Source organism: Carlito syrichta, unplaced genomic scaffold (genome assembly GCF_000164805.1).
Source record: "Carlito syrichta isolate Samal-C Ts95f unplaced genomic scaffold, Tarsius_syrichta-2.0.1 Scaffold307993, whole genome shotgun sequence".
NCBI classification, from domain to species: domain Eukaryota; kingdom Metazoa; phylum Chordata; class Mammalia; order Primates; family Tarsiidae; genus Carlito; species Carlito syrichta.
The window spans coordinates 263,126-279,329 of NW_007252089.1; the positions used below are offsets into that span (position 1 = coordinate 263,126).

Sequence of the window (16,204 nt, forward strand, 5' to 3'; positions counted from 1 at the left end):
GTGAAAATAAATACCAATGCTGACAACTTGCAATATGATGAGTAAAACCATGACCCTATAATGATATAAATACATAAATAAACAAAGAAATAAATAGGGATAAGTGGAAGCTCTCCCTACGGAACACCATAATAAATTTACAAATGATGGAAATAAAAAAATCATCATTAGATACCACAAGATCTCACTTATATGTAGAATCTAAAAAAAAAAAAAAAGATTTCATAGAAGTAGAGCACAGAATAGTGGCTATCAGAGCCTGGGAAAGAAAAAGGGGCATGGGCATGGGGAGAGATTAGACAACAGGTACAAAGTCATAGTTAGAAGGAGTAAGTTTCAGTGTATTTTTTTGCACAGTAGGGTGACAACAATTAATAACATTATATTATATATTTCAAAATAGCTATGAGAGGATTTTGAAAGGTCTCACCGAAAAAAAAAAGGTAAGTGTCTGAGGTGAAATATGCTGATTATTCTAATTTGGTGATTACACAATGTATACATATATCAAAACAACACACTGCATCCCAAAAATATGTACAATTAGTATGTATCAATTAAAAATAAAATGAAGCTTTTAAAAAAAAGTCCCCATCTAGAAATCATCATTTTAGTAAATGATTCAGGAAAGAATGCTATAAGCACAACATAATTATTAATTAATTTTACAGTGGGGAACACCAGAAAATACCATCTTACCCAAGGAATCAAAGTTATTTTCACCAATGATGAGACAAATCAACATCGTGTACCTTCAGATATGCTGTACTAGAAAGAACATGGCATCACTTGTGTTACACCAAAAATGCATAAATCATGAGAAAGTATAAGACAAACCCAAATGGAATAACATTCTACAAAATAACTGGCTTATACTCTTCAAAAATGACAAAGTCATAAACAACAAGGAAAGACTAAGAAACTGTTTCAGACAGAAGATGACTAAAGACATAAAACAACTGGATAAATACATGATCTTGGTATAGATAAAATAAAACACATTATTAGAACTGGAAAAATCTAAACAGAGTCTATGAATTAGATAGTAAGAGTGGATTAATAATCATGTCCTGAATTTGATGGTTTACTATGGTCATGAAGGAAAGTGTTCTTGTATTTTTAGTAAACACAAACTAAAGAACTGTAGTGCAATGTGGCATCATGTTTGTAACTTATTCTCATAGGTTAAAAGAATCTGGGAATACATGGCTATATAAGCACTCTCTATATAATTTTGCAGCTTTTATATAAATTTGAAATCACTTAAAAATAAAAAGTTTTTAAAAAGGACTCTGAAATCAGCTTGAGAAGCCAATTTAAGTGATATAATTTGAGCATCAAATTAACGGTTGTGACAGATTAAAACCAACTGAGTAACACTGATCTGAATAAATACATGAATGTATAGATGAAGACAAAAAAGCTTTTATTTGCAGTACAATGCTAACTAACAAATGAAGGAGTAATGATGGAATTATAAAATCGCCATGTTAGAATCACCGTAGTACTAACTAATCCATAAAAAAAAAAAAAAATCAATGGATGTTACAACTAGTAGATGAAAGTGGGAAAAGTGAATGAATCCAGTATATGTTTTGAAGTTAGAACACTCAGGAATTGCTGATAGACTGGATGTGAGGGTGGGGTGAGGTGGAATGAAGGATAAATCTTGGGCATTGGTTTAGCAACAGAAGAAATGATAGTGCTATTTATTGAATTATGAAAGTATTGAGGAAGAACAAATTTGATACAAAAAGTTGAAATCAAGAGGACCATTTTGGACATTCGGACAACCAAGTGTCAGAATCAAGTAGGCAATTAGAGATATGTCTGGAGTTCTGCAGAATTCTGGACTAGAGATAGAAAATTAAGGTTCACTAGCACATTCAAAATACTAAAAAAACTAAAAACAAACTAAATTCTCAATAACAGGGTAATGGTACACTGTACTATTCATATAACACAGCACTAAGTATTATACTAGAATTATTATTTAAATCTGTATTTTTTGATTCAGAAAGTTCACTAACTTTTTAATACCCAAAGTAAAACAAGTATCCTATTTCTATAAGTAAGTGTGTAGGGGAAAGTATGGAAGCATATACCCCCAAAATATTTACAACTGTTATAGCAAGGCAGAGGAAGTAAAGATGATTATCATTCCTTTCGTTACACATTTTCCTATTGTCTGAACTTCCCACAATGAAGCTATATTTTTTTTCTAATTAGAAATATAATGCATGCTTATTATAAAAAATACAAATACTATTGAGGAATTTAAGAATAAACTTAAAATCACCTAAAAATTCCAATACCCAGAGATACCCAACAATTAATTTGTGATCTTCATTTCAGACATTTTGTTATGCATATATACTTATAATTTTACATGAATGGCATCATATAGCACAGACTACTCCCTCTACTTCATACTCGAAAAAAATAACTGTAGTGTTAACCATTCCTCACACTTCTCCAAATACTCTACATTATTTTTATAATCACCAAAAATAATGCTACATTAATTTTGCAAGAAATACCCTTCTACATGACTTCAAACAAATCACATACATATATTTATACTCTATACAGGGCCACCAAATAAGAAAAAAAAATAGCATCAAGGATTTCTTACCTTGCTGGTTTGTGGTACTGGCAAAGAAAGTCAAATCTTTCATCTGGCACAGGCACTCTGCTCTCATTAGGGTCAATAGTGCAGAATGGGAAATTTTCTGCTGATGCCTGACTATTGGTTAACACATTAAAGAAGGTAGATTTCCTAAAATGAATAAAAGCAATTTCAATCAATTCTTAGGTTAACACCAAGAAAACTTTATCTTCCTCTAATTTCAACGATCATATAAGACCTATGAGGAATATAAAACCAATTTGAAAAGGAAGACTATATTTTTGCTAACAGAAATGGATAAAACTTCCAACAATGCAGCTAATAATTTGTAATTAGGTTATGTTTCTATCACAGTCTATTTGGAACTTGGAAAGCACATTCCCAAAGAATTTTTGCCAGAAATCACAGCTACAGCTCCTGTCACACCTCAATATCTATTTTTTTCATGATGTAGCTGTTCGTATCAGTATCATGTCACCTATACCAAATACAACCTTCTCTAGCAAGTCTAAAACTGTGAATTATGAAAATCAAAATGTGAATTTTATTCAAGGTATGACAAATCAAGAAAAAATGTTTTAATATGGAATAAATTTGTCACGAACTTTTAAAATATTTTAAAAATAGAGACAGAGTCTTGCTATGTTGCCCAAGCTGGACTCAAACTCCTGGCCTCAAGTGATCCTCCTACCTCAGCCCCCCAAAGGGCTGGGATTAAAGTTGTGAGCCACCACGCTTTGGCCAGATATTAACTTCCTAACTATCTGATTGTTATCAGGTAATATGTGCTGGATGTTTTTTAAAATATGATAACAAAGTACCAAAAATTATTAAGTAAAATCCAAAACAAAACGGGATTTTTAAAGACTTGCTGATTTGTTTTTTGGGGTTGATTTATTTATTTTGCTACTTTTCAATTCAATCACTAATAGAGCCAGTAGAGAATTCACAGTAGTGAATTTTCCTTGCTCTAGACATAGGACACACGAGGAATTTAAAATGAGAATTATTGTTATCTGTTCTTCTAACTGGAGGAATTTAAGTGGCAGCTAAGGCTTTTTAAGTACTATAAAACTAGCGCTTGCTAACTATGGCTAGACATGATTATGTAAAAATGTTTTCATGTGAACCAAATTTGATAACAAAGGAATACTCAAAAGGATAATGGTTGTATTAGAATGGTGAGATTATGGATGATTGTTTTTCTCTCTTTTCTAAAAAATGTTTAAGTTAAAAATATCTACAGATGAGACCTAATTAGTCTATATTCAACAGGAGAAATTTATACTTGCTACAGTTAGCTCAGTTAGTGTAAACTAAAGAACCAATCACTTGTTGAACTAAACAACTTTTAATCTAAAGAACCAATCCCTTTATTTTAAACTCGGAGGGCCCTATAAAAGAATGATGATTGCCAGGTGAGGTGGCTCACACCCAGCACTTTGGGAGGCCAAGGCAGGAGGGTTGATTGAGCCCAGGAGTTCAAGGCCTGCCTAAGCAAACACAGTGAGACTCCATCTCTACAAAAAAATATAAAAATTTAGCCAGACATAGTGGTACATGCTTGTAGCCCTAGCTACTCAGGAGACTGAGGCAGGAGGATCAGTTGAGCCCAAGAAGTCAAGGTTGCAGTGAGCATGATCATGCCACTTGTACTTCAGTCTAGGCACAACAGAGTGAGACGAAACACTGTCTCAAAAACAAAAACAAAAACAGGGATGAGCAAAAGGCTACATTATCTAAGTACCACTGGTTAGAAGTACGTTTTAGCAACAAGATGTTTAACTGTCTTAAATATTGTTCTTATATTATATCTAGACTAAACATTTCAGAGTCAAATAGAAATGTTAAACAGCCACATAAATCATTACTGGTTACTTAGAGCACCACTAGTCAAATCAGTAGCTTCCAAATGCCTGCCTATAACAGAATTAATTGAGGATAAAGGCATGCATTATCAGGCCTCTTTCCAAACCTGCCAGTGTAGGTTCTGCATTTTTAAAATATCTCAGGTGAGGGCACATAAGGTGGCTCACAACTGTAACACCTGCACTTTGGAAAGTTGAAACAGAGGATGGATTGCTTGAGGTCAGGAGTTAGAGACGGCCTGGAAACACAGTGAGACCCTGTCTCTATCAAAAAAAAAAAAAACATTAGCAGGGTATGGTGGGGCCAGCCTATAGTTCCAGCTAATTGGGAGAATGAGTCAGGAAGATTGCTTCAGCAAAGGAGGTCAAAGCTACAATGAGCCATGATCATGCTACAGCACTGCAACCTGAGGAACAGAGCAAGACCCTGCCTCTTAAAAATAAAAATAAGAAACAGGTGGGGCAGGGTGAAAGACAAAACAAAACAGATGATGCAGATGTAAAGTCAAGTTTTGGAAATAGGAATAGACTGAGACTAAGCTAACAACTCATGGAATGATGCTGGCTATCAGAGAATTTATACTGGCAACCCTAAGAGCCTAGTAACGATCTCAAAACTCCAGGAATGATGACTAAGAGGAAATCACTGGTTTCTACAGAGCTGGCTTTTAATTTCAATCCTGTTAGTATAAATGTCATGGTACTTAATTTAGAACAACACATATACGGTAAAGTCCATCTATTTCTAAATAGTATGAAGCTTAATATAATGTAAAATATTAACATAACAGAGAAGACAATTTAAAAAAAATTCACATTCAGACCATGACTTTAAATACCACATCCATTAAAAATGACCAGGACTTCTTAGAGAAATAGTTAGTTTCAGATTTGGGACCAAAAAATACATAAATCCCAAACAACTTTTCCCAAAGGAAAACAAGGAAGTTCTTTTCTTTTTTTTTTCTTTTAAAGATGTGGGGCACAATTGAAGATCAGGTATACAAGTGGTCATCACACAGGAGAAGTTTGAGCTTCCCTTTGGTCCCCACTTTGCCTGGTTTGAGATAAGGTACCCTTATTGATGTTATGTGACCCCCTCCCTCCCCTGGCAATATCCTGCTACTGCCAATCCCTTTTCTTATGGTATTACGGTAAATGTTCAGGGTCCACTTATGAGAACATGTGGTACTCAGTTTTTTGTTTCTGTGACAGATCACTGTGTATTATAGACTCAATCCATCAAGTTGCTGCAAAGTTCTTATGTTTGTCTTTCTTTATGGTTGTGTAATACTCCATCATGTATATGTACCAATTTTTTTTTATCCAGTCTAGTTTTGATGGACAGGACAGTTGGTTCCATGTTTTTGCTATTGTGAATAGTGCTGCAATAAACATGTGCAGGTATCCTTTTGGTAGAATGTTTTCAGTTCCTCCGAGTATATTCTCAGTAAGGGAACTGCTGGGTCATATGGAGGGTCAACTGTTCTTTCAGAAATCACCACACTGCTTTCCATGGAGGTTGAACTAGTTTGCATTCCCACTAGCAGTGTAAAGCGTCCTCTTTTTTCCACATCCTCACCAGCATCTGTTGTTTTTTGTTTTATTAATGATGGCCATTCTTGCTGGAATGAGGTGGTACCCCAATGTCGTTTTGATTTGCATTTCTCTGATGATAAGTGAGGCTGAGCACCTTTTCATGTGTCTGTTGACTGCCAGTATGTCTTCTGAGAAGTGTCTATTCATATCTTCTGACCACTTTTTAATGGAGCTGCTTTTTTTCCTCTTGGCATGTTTGAGTTCCTTGTAGATCCTGGATGTTAGGTCTTTGTCAGATATACAGTTGGCAAATATTTTTTCCCATTCTGTGGGCTGTCTCCCTACTCTCTTGATGGTTTATTTTGCTTTGCAGAAGGTTTTCACTATAATGAGGTCCCACTTGTCTACCTTAGCTCTTATGGAATGGACATCTGGGGTTTTCATCAGGAATTGGATGCCTACTTCAGTTCCCATAAGGGTGTCTCCTGCATTTTCTAAGATTCTTATAGTTTTAGGTTTTACATTTAGGTCTTTGATCCATTTAGAGTTGATTTTTGTGCATGGTGATAGGTAAGGGTCCTGTTTCAATCTTCTGCATGTGGTTGGCCAGTTTTTCCAGCACCATTTACTGAGTAGGTTCTCCTCTCCCCAGTGGCTGGTGGAGGCTTTGTTGAAGATGAGTTTGTTGAGAAATTGAGGTTTTGCTTCTGGAATCTTTATCCTGTTCCATTGGTCTATATGCCTGTTCTTGTACCAACACCAGGCTATTTTGATTATTATAGCCTTATAGTAGAGTTTAACATCTGAAGTGTGATATCTCCCACTTTGTTTCTTTTGCCGAGGATTGTTTCGGCTATTCGTGGTCATTTATGTTTCCTTTTTTTTGAGTTGGAGTCTCACTCTGTCACCCAGACTGGAGCACAGTGGCCGCTCCCAGCCACCGCAGCCTCAACCTGCTGGGCTCCGGCGATCCTTCCGCCTCAGCCTTCCAAGTAGCTGGAACTACAGGCGCATGCCACCACGCCTGGCTAATTTTTTTGATTTATTGTAGAGATGAGGTCTCGCCAAGTTGCCCAGGCGGGTCTCAAACCTGCAGACTCAGGCAATCCACTCACCTCAGCCTCCCAAAGCGCGGGATTACAGGCTGAGCCACCGAGCCCGGCTCGTTTATGTTTCCATATGAATTTCTGTATTGTTGTTTCCAGGTCTGATAATAATGTTAATAATTTAATAGGTGCTGCATTGAATCTGTATATTCCCTTTGGTAAGATGGACATCTTAACAATGTTGATTCTTCCTATCCATAAGCATGGAATATTTTTCCATTTGTTAGTGTCTTCTTGGATTTCTTTGAGCAGTGTTTTGTAGTTTTCATTCTCTGGTTAGGAAGATGCTGAGGTATTTCACTTTTTTTGTGGTTATTGTGAATGGGATTGTTCTTTTTATTTGTTTCTCTTCCTGCCTGTTGTTGGCGTATAAGAATGCAACTTTCTTTTGCACATTTATCTTGTACTCCAAGACTTTGCCAAAGTTCTTTATCAGTGCAAGGTTTTTGATAGATTCTCTTGGATTTTCGAGGTATAGGATCATATTGTCAGCAAAGAGGGATAACTTAACTTCCCCTTTCCCATTTAGATATCCCTGATTTCCTTCCCTTGTCTAATTGCTCTAGCTAAGACTTCCAACACAATGTTGAACAGGAGGGGTGGAAAGTGGGTAGCCTTGTCTTGTTTCGGTTGTCCGGGGAAATGCTTCCAGTGTCCGTTTGTTTAGCAATAGGCTGGCTGTGGGTTTATTGTAGATGGTGCTTACTATTTTGAGTTACATTCCTTCTATGCCTAAGTGTTCAAGAGTTTTTATCAAGAAGAGAAGTTGGATTTTATCAAAAGTTTTTCTGCATCTAATGAAATAATCATGTGGTTCTTGTTCTTACATCTATTGATATATTTAACTACATTTACAGTCTTGTGAATGTTGAACCAGCCTGGCATCCCAGGGTGGAAGCCTACTTGGTCAAGCCTACTTTAAATGTGTTGTTGGAGCTGATTTGCTAGAATCCTGTTGAGAAATTTTTGCATCTAAGTTCATCAGAGATATTGGCCTGTAGTTCTCTCTTTTTATTTGGGTATCAGTGTGATGTTAGCTTCATAAAATGATTTGGGGAGAGTTCCACCTTTCTCAATTGCCTGGAATACTTTCAGTAGGACTGGGATCAGCTCCTCCTTGTACGTTTTACAGAGTTTCACCGGAAAGTCATCTGGTCCAGGGTTTTTTTTTGTAGATAGTTTTTTAATGATGGAGTCAATTTCCGGGGTTGTTATTGGACTATTTAGTGTCTCAATGTCTTCTTATTTCAACCTTGGGAGGTTGTATGATGTCAGAAAGCCCTCTATCTCTTTTAGGTTATCTAGTTTGTTTCCATACAGGTGTGCATAGTAATCGCTGATAATCTTTTGAATTTCTTCAGGGTCAGTTGTGAATTGATCTTTTGCATTTCTGGTTGTATTTATTTAGGTTTTTTCTCTCTTTTTCTTGGTCACTCTGGCAAGGGGCCCATCAGTCTTGGGAAAACAAGGATGTTATTAAAGGGCATAGAGTTCTATCAAAAGCACTATGGCCAGGCACAATGGTTCCCACCTGTAATCCCAGCACATTGGGAGACAGAGGCAGGTGGATTGCTTGAATCCAGGAGTTTGAGACCATCCTGGACAACATAGCAAAATTTCACCTCTAAAAAAAATGTAAAAATCAAAAACTAGTCAGGGTGGTGGCACACACCTGTAGTCTCAGCTACTTGGGATGCTAAAGTAGAAGTATCACCTAAGCCCAGGAGGTTAAAGCTGCTGTGAGCCATGATGGTTGGGATCATGCCACTACACTTCAGCCTAGGTGACAGACTGAGACTCTGACTTAAAAAAAAAGCACTCTAGGGCCAACTTGAACAGCCCCAATAGCCAAAAATGAACCAATCTCAGCATCAATAAAATAGCTACAATGGATTGTAACAAATCAAATAATTTTATATCCATGAATTGTTACTAATTCTCAACAAAACAAAATCTAAAATTCTCAGTGGTCACCTTTTAAGGATGGTAGGTGACTAATTCTTTGAAAATTGTTAAAAGTATTTTATCATGTCTTTCTATACAAACTGTACTTTCAGAATAACCACAGAGGTTGATGAAGAGAAGACTATTTTATAAAAATATTCCAGCCAATGAGTAAAAAAATAAAAGAAATCAGAACACCACCATTGGGGGGTCAGGAGGAATACATCAATAAGGGTGCCTGATCCCAAACCGGGCAAAGTGAGGACCAATAGGAGGCCCAAACTTCACCTGTACAATGACCACTAATGTACCTAATCCTGAATTGTACCCCCACATCTTTGAAACAAAAAACAAATAAATAAACCACCATTTTGCAACCCTTAACAAATTAATGGATCTTGGTAATGATCATTAACAACTGCAAAAAGTGGGGGAAAAAACAGTACCTCCTGACAGAAATATATACATTGTTTTCCACCTCAATCTCATCAGGTCTTTACATGTTACTACCAGTTTATAGGAAATATAGAGGGCAGAAGAACATAATAAATGACACCATAGGGAGATAACAAAATCCAGACTTTGGAAAATTCTACAAGACTAACAGCCAGATTGCTTCAACAAGTCAACTGGTGAGTAAGGATGGGGATGGGGAAATCTGCTTCTGGGTGAGATACAAAAGCTAACAACAGAGTAGTGATTCCACCAGATCCTACCTGGAACTAGAAAAGCCACTAAAATGCAGAATATAGAAATCATCTGTTTGAAGGGTCTTAAATGGAAAAAAACTTAGAAGAAGTGATTTGACCTCTACGGCCTCTTTTATCTTGAGGACATCTGCCCATTCTGTGCAACAAAGGAGGCAAATATCCAGGCTCTACACCCACAGAAAGCTGATGCTGAAGGAGAGAAAAGTCAGCAAAGCATTTGGAGACTTGGAGAGACTCAAGCACACTGCCAGTTTTCCACTCAGGATAATTCCCTTAAGAGGGAAAACTACACTGGGCATGGTGGCTCAAGCCTGTAATCCCAGCACTTTGAAAGGCAGAGGCAAGAGAATTGCCTGAGCTCAGGGGTTTGAGACCAGCCTGAGCAACATGGCAAGACCTTGTCTGTACAATAAATTTAAAAAAAAAAAATTAGCCAGGCATGGTAGCACATGCCTGTGGTTCCAATTTCTTGGAAGGCTGAGGTGGAATTATCACCTGAGCCCAGTAGGTCGAGGCTGCAGAGGCTGTTGAGTGTGCCACTGCACTCCAGCCTGGGCAACAGAGTAGACTCCAACTCAAATTAATTAATTAATTAATTAGATAATTAATTAATTTTAAAAGAGGGAAAACTACAGAAGTGTGCTAAAGTAATTGGTAACATGATTGGCCCACCTTCTCCTTTCTAAAAAATACAAAATAAAAAGTGATAGTTAAGTTGCTGAAACAGTCCATGAGTTCTTATTTATGCAAAATGTAATGAAAATATTGTGCATCTGCAATGAAAATATTACAAAATAATGCTGCAATAAAAGTGCTTGAAGTAAAATTTAGACTTGATATCTTAAAAAGAGGAAATCTCACAGAGCCTGTAGCCAGTGCAAACGTGATCAGGATGATCTTAAAGGGGATAGAGCAGGGGGCAGTGCCCTTTAAAATCAGGCAGGCAGAATCTGAGCCCAGGCTGCCCCAATTTATCTTGGGCTGCAAGGAGAAGCTGTTTGGTTGCGTTCCAGCTTCAGTGAACCTTGGCAGGCATTTGGAACAGCTGACTAGAAGTGCCACAGTGCTATCCCCAAGAAGGTCCACACTATATCCTCTGCCACACCTAACTGAGGCCTGCTGAATGCACCACAGTGGACGCCGAAAAGGCCACAGGCACCAGCTGGATGAACCACAGTGGATGCTGAAGACACAACAGCTTTGCTGGCTGGGCCGGGTCTCCAAGACAGTGATGATACTGATGCTCTTCACCCTGCTGATGCTGGGCATAGGGTGGTGGCATCAACCACTATGGATCAGCAAAGAGTCAGGCTGTGATTTCTAGGAGTGTGTCCTCCCCCACTTTGACTCATGCATCTCCCTCCTCAGGTCCTGCTGCTCCAGGTGTGTACTGTGCTAGGTCTCGCCCACGTGTTCTGGGTCACTGGGAGCCACTGGTCAATTCCCAGCTGCTGGAGGACCTGGGGAAGCAGCAGTACTTACTATTCAACTTCGAGAGGCAGCTCTGCCCACAGGATGCATACTCCCATGTCCTGCCTGCAGACAAGGAGCTGCTGCCTAGACATCCCCTGGCTCTGCAGCTGCAGAGTCCTGCTGGAGAAACAGCGGGAGCTTCAGCGTGGCAATGGAACCTGGGCTACCCGCTGGTCATGCCAGGCTTGCTGGTGCAGACAAGCCTGTCTGTGCTTACTGTGGCCATTCACATCCTGGAGCCACTCAGTGATGAAGCTGCCATGCCCTGAGGTATGCAGAGTGCCTCTCTGGGTCAGGTCTTCTCTAAGCTGGTTCCTTTGGTGCCATCATTCAGGCTGTACTCATCCTTTACCTGATGGTGTCCTTGGTCGTGGGCTTCTACAGTGCTCTGTTCTCCCAGAGGCTACAACCCAGATGGTATGACACAGCCATAATATAGATAACTGGAACTGTGTCTATCCCCTAGTCCTAAATGCAGCACTTCCTCAAACCCGGAGGCTCATTGCTGGGTGACCTTGGACTCTTCAACTGGCTTGGTAATTTCTACACGATGTTGCTCTACAATGCAGCTGTCACAGGCCTCACCACTCTGCCTGGTAAAGATCTTCACTGCAGCTGTGCAGGCAGAACTGATCTGGACCTTTGAGCTAGACTCACTGCCACTGCCTGCCTCCAGTTTCCCTGGGCATCTAGGAAGACTCAGTACCAGTGACCACCAACTGGGGTGGGAGGGAGAAAATGACTCTGACAGAAGTATGGAGGGCTTCCTGGAGGGAAGCCCAAGAGTAGCTGGACCTCAGTACCTGAAATCCAAGAGAGTGAGTGGCAGAGGGGAGCTGAGCCATCAGCACTGCTGCATAATCTGAGCCAGAGTTTGGGACCAGGCATTCCTGCTTTTCCAGACTTAACTGTGGTCTCAGCATGGGGTAGGGTTGGGTGACTGGGTCTAGCTTTTGGTCTCAAATCTGTTTACACATCAATCTCCCTTCACTGCTGTTCTGGGCCATGCCCATAGTCATGTTTACATGATTTGCTGTGCTACAGGTGAGATAGGGTCAGGGGAAGGACTAGGCCAGGGCAGCCTCGGGAAGCAGGCAGTCTCTCTTGCCTCTGGCTTAGCAAAGCTTAAGCACTGGGTTTTCCTCGAAAGGCTTTGAATGACCAGAAAAACCAAGGGCATAGGGTGGAGGACTGTGTACCCATCAGCAATAAAGTTGATCCCAGGGTTTGCTTTGGTTTAACAACAAAAAAGCAAAATTTAAATGTGTTAATTTAGACATTTATGGAACACCTGGAACTAAGATGAAGACAAATAAAGTGCTATTGCACTGTTGTATACTGTAGTTTAAAAGCTGCTTATTGCTATTACCACAGTCAATTGCAATTCTATAAAGATTACAGGCAGATTATCGAATTTTGTTTGTTTGTTTCAGATTTATGGCTTCCTAGACAAAAATAAGTATGCTTTGCAATTTTTTAAAAAAAGTGTATCCCTTAAAACATATTACATGGTAAGATATAGCAAAAGAAAGTTCCATTTTTCCTTAGGCAGAAAAAATTCTTACATTCGAAGTAAACTTAGAAGACAAATATCCATTTTTACAGATTGTCTCACTTTAGATGGATTTTAAATTTCATGAAGGTCAAGTCATCTATATCTTCCAATAGCTTTGAAAGTATAGAAAGAATAAAAAAGAAATAAGGAAGAATAGAAAAAAATTCCAAGCATCATTACTATAGGCTTTAGTGGCAACTTAAGACATTTTGATCTATTCAAATCTATTAAAGAGAAGGCTTGCAAAAGCAAAGAATTTGAAAGTTTTGTCCTAAGCCTGAAGTGTGAAAGCTCATAGTTTTTTGTGAAATGAGAATTTTACACACACACACACACACACACACACACACACACACACCCACACACACCCCTCAAGGTTATTATTAAAACTTGAATGTAGGAGAAAGATTTAAAGTAATAGGAATTGTTCTCATGCAAGAATATGTTTACATAAATTCTTTCAGCAATTATAACATTTAAAGGAAAAAAAATGGCTAGACTTAATGTACGCCCCTACCACTTAGGACCTAAACACTTTATTTTGGAAATTACTTATTGTATTATATTAAATAAATCTGTTTTATGTAAACTTATGTAGAACTGCAATATGAATTTGAGAAGTCAGGACACTAATGCAAATTTCCACAATATTCTTAGTTCACCATTTCTAAAACACACACCCAAAACATGGGAAAAAAGTAAAAATCTTTGCTAAATATTTTTAATTTAGATATAACTAAACTGTTAAAAACATCCATCTGCTATAGAAATAAACACAGATGACAGAAATAAATACCAACGTATACAGACATGAGTGAATATAACTACATATATTTCCTAACTGCAACAGATAAAAAGGGCATAAAAATAGTAACACCCAGCAGCAATAACCATACCTAGAGAAATGTTTCTCTAAACATACACAAAAGGCCAAAAAACTATGAAAACATGCTCAACATCACTAATCATTAGAAAAATACAAATCAAAACCACAATGAGACATCATCTTACAACCACTAAGATGGTCACTATTTTAAACAAAGAAAATGCTAAGTGTTGGCAAAGGTGTGGAGAAATTGGAAGCCTATGCACTGCTGATAGAATTGTAAAATGTTTGCAGACACTATGGAAAACAGTATGAGGTTCCTCAAAAAAAAAAAGGGTAAAATGATATGATCCATTTACCTTACTTCTGGGTATATATCCAAAAGAATTAAAAACAGGACTTCAAAGAGGTACTTGCACACCCATGTTCATTGCTGCAATATTCACAATAGCCCAGAGGTAGAAGCAATGGTCCATTAGCAGATGAATGAGTAAAAAAAAATGTTGCTTACCTGCATATTATTCAGCCCTTAAAATAGAAGGAAATCTTGGCAGGGCATGGTAGTTCACACCTGTAATCCCAGCACTTTGGGAGATTGAGCCAGCAGGACTGCTTGAGCCCAAGAGTTCAAGGCCAGCCTTGGCAACATAGGGAGATCTCATCTCTTCAAAAAAAATCAAAATATTAGCTGGGCACGGAGGCGCATTCCTGCAGTCCCAGCTACTTGGGAGACTAAGGTGGAAGGATCACCTGTATCCAGAAAGTCGAGGCTGCAGTGAGCTATGATCGTGCCACTGCACTCCAGCCTAGGTGACAGAGTGAGACTGTCTCAAAAAAAAAAAAAGAAGGAAATCTTGTCACATGCTACAACATGGATAAACCTTAAGGACACTATGCTGAGTGAAGTAAGGTAAGGCAGTCACAAAAGGATAATCATGCAGTATCTGGCAGATATTGTATGATTTCATTCATATGAGACATTTAGAGGAATCAAAATCAGATCTGTTGTTCAAAAAATCACTCAGAACATATTAAAAAGAGAAAGCAAATAATTCCCAAATCACAAATTTCCATGAAAGACCGACATTCTAGAATACTGACAAGTACACAATAAGATTTAAATTCATTAAAAATGGTATTGGGGAATTTTGCTTCCCCTTCTGCTATGGAAACTGCCCTTCCACCATAACAGCTAGAAAACCAGACAAAACATATGAAATAACAGTTTTCAGAGAGATAACAATATGCATTACAGGACTGCACTCCATGAGAAAAGGATAACAAATAAACTAAGCTCTCCAGTTGCCCAGCTTAGTGTGTAAGGATGTTTCAAAGTCATAATGCCAACAGGGGAACCAACAGAGCCCAGCAATCATGCCAAGGCTCAGAGGAGGCTGAGATGAAAGTTGAGGCCAAAACAGCTAGAACTGACGGGAGAGTGTACTGGAAAGGCAGGAGCTGCAGAGAGAAAAGGCTCTGAAGAACTGAAAGCCCCCTCAAGAATATGGCTGAGCAATTATTTGTGCATAAGTAAATTCAGTCTCCACAAATCCAGGGAAAGAACCACCCAAAAGTAGTAGGAAGAGTGATTCTCAGGGCTCACACAGAGCTTGGGGCAGTTCACATTATCAGCCAGAGTAGAGAGACCTTGAACTGTAAGGAAATTTGGATAAAGTCCTCAAAAGAGTCACATCTTAGTACTAGGACTAATGCAGAAAATCTTATGAACCCACCATAAGAAAACACAATAGGAATCCTCAAAATTATTAAAATGATACATAAATTACTTAATTACATTGCAAGGTCCAATACTTTTTATAGGAATAAAATATTCATCACTCAACATAAAATCCACAACGTAAAGGCCAGGCGTAGTGGCTCACATCTGTAATCTCAGCACTTTGGGAGGCGGAGGTGAGAGGATTACCTGAGCTCAGGGGTTTGAGCCTAAGCAACATGGCAAGACCTCATCTCTACAGTAAATCAAAACATCAGCCGGACATGAGGGCGCATGCTTGTGGTTCCAACTACTTGGAAGGTTGAGGCAGAAGGATCACCTGAGCCCAGCAGGTCTAGGCTGGGGTGGCTGTGAGCATGCCACTGCACTCCAGTCTAGGTGACAGTGAGACTCTGACTCGATTAAAAAAAAAAAAAAAATCAGAGACAACCCCTTCGGGTCCCCTCCCACTGTGGGAGCTTTTCTGTCCTCTCAATAAATCCTGCTTTCTTTTAAAAAAATTCACAGTGTCAGGAATCCAATAAAAATTATAAGCATGCAAAAAAGCAAGAAAATCTATACCAAAATCAGGATAAAAGTAAATGAATACAAACAAACCAAATGATGACAGAAATAATGGAATTAGCATACAAGAACATTAAAAATAAACAATACAAATCTTTTTAAATTTTTCTGAAGGATCTAAAGGGAAATATAGAGGCAATGAGGAAGCAAATAAAAACATGATAAACATCCAGAGAATTATTGTATGAAAAATACATTTGAAGCCGGGCCCGGTGGCTCAGCCTGTAATCCCGTGCCTTTGGGAGGCTGAGG

General features: G+C 38.5%; 1 protein-coding gene across 3 annotated transcripts in view; it reads right to left on the reverse strand.

Annotated features, from left to right (window-relative positions):
- The window catches only part of OLA1 (Obg like ATPase 1), a 183,319-nt gene that overhangs the window by 153,191 nt on the left and 13,924 nt on the right, over nt 1-16,204 (reverse strand). For all 3 annotated transcript variants that reach the window (XM_021715889.1, XM_008064751.2, XM_021715890.1), the window contains one exon: nt 2,636-2,779. In XM_021715889.1, coding sequence (XP_021571564.1) covers nt 2,636-2,779 — 144 coding nt within the window. The remainder of the gene's footprint in view (nt 1-2,635; nt 2,780-16,204) is intronic.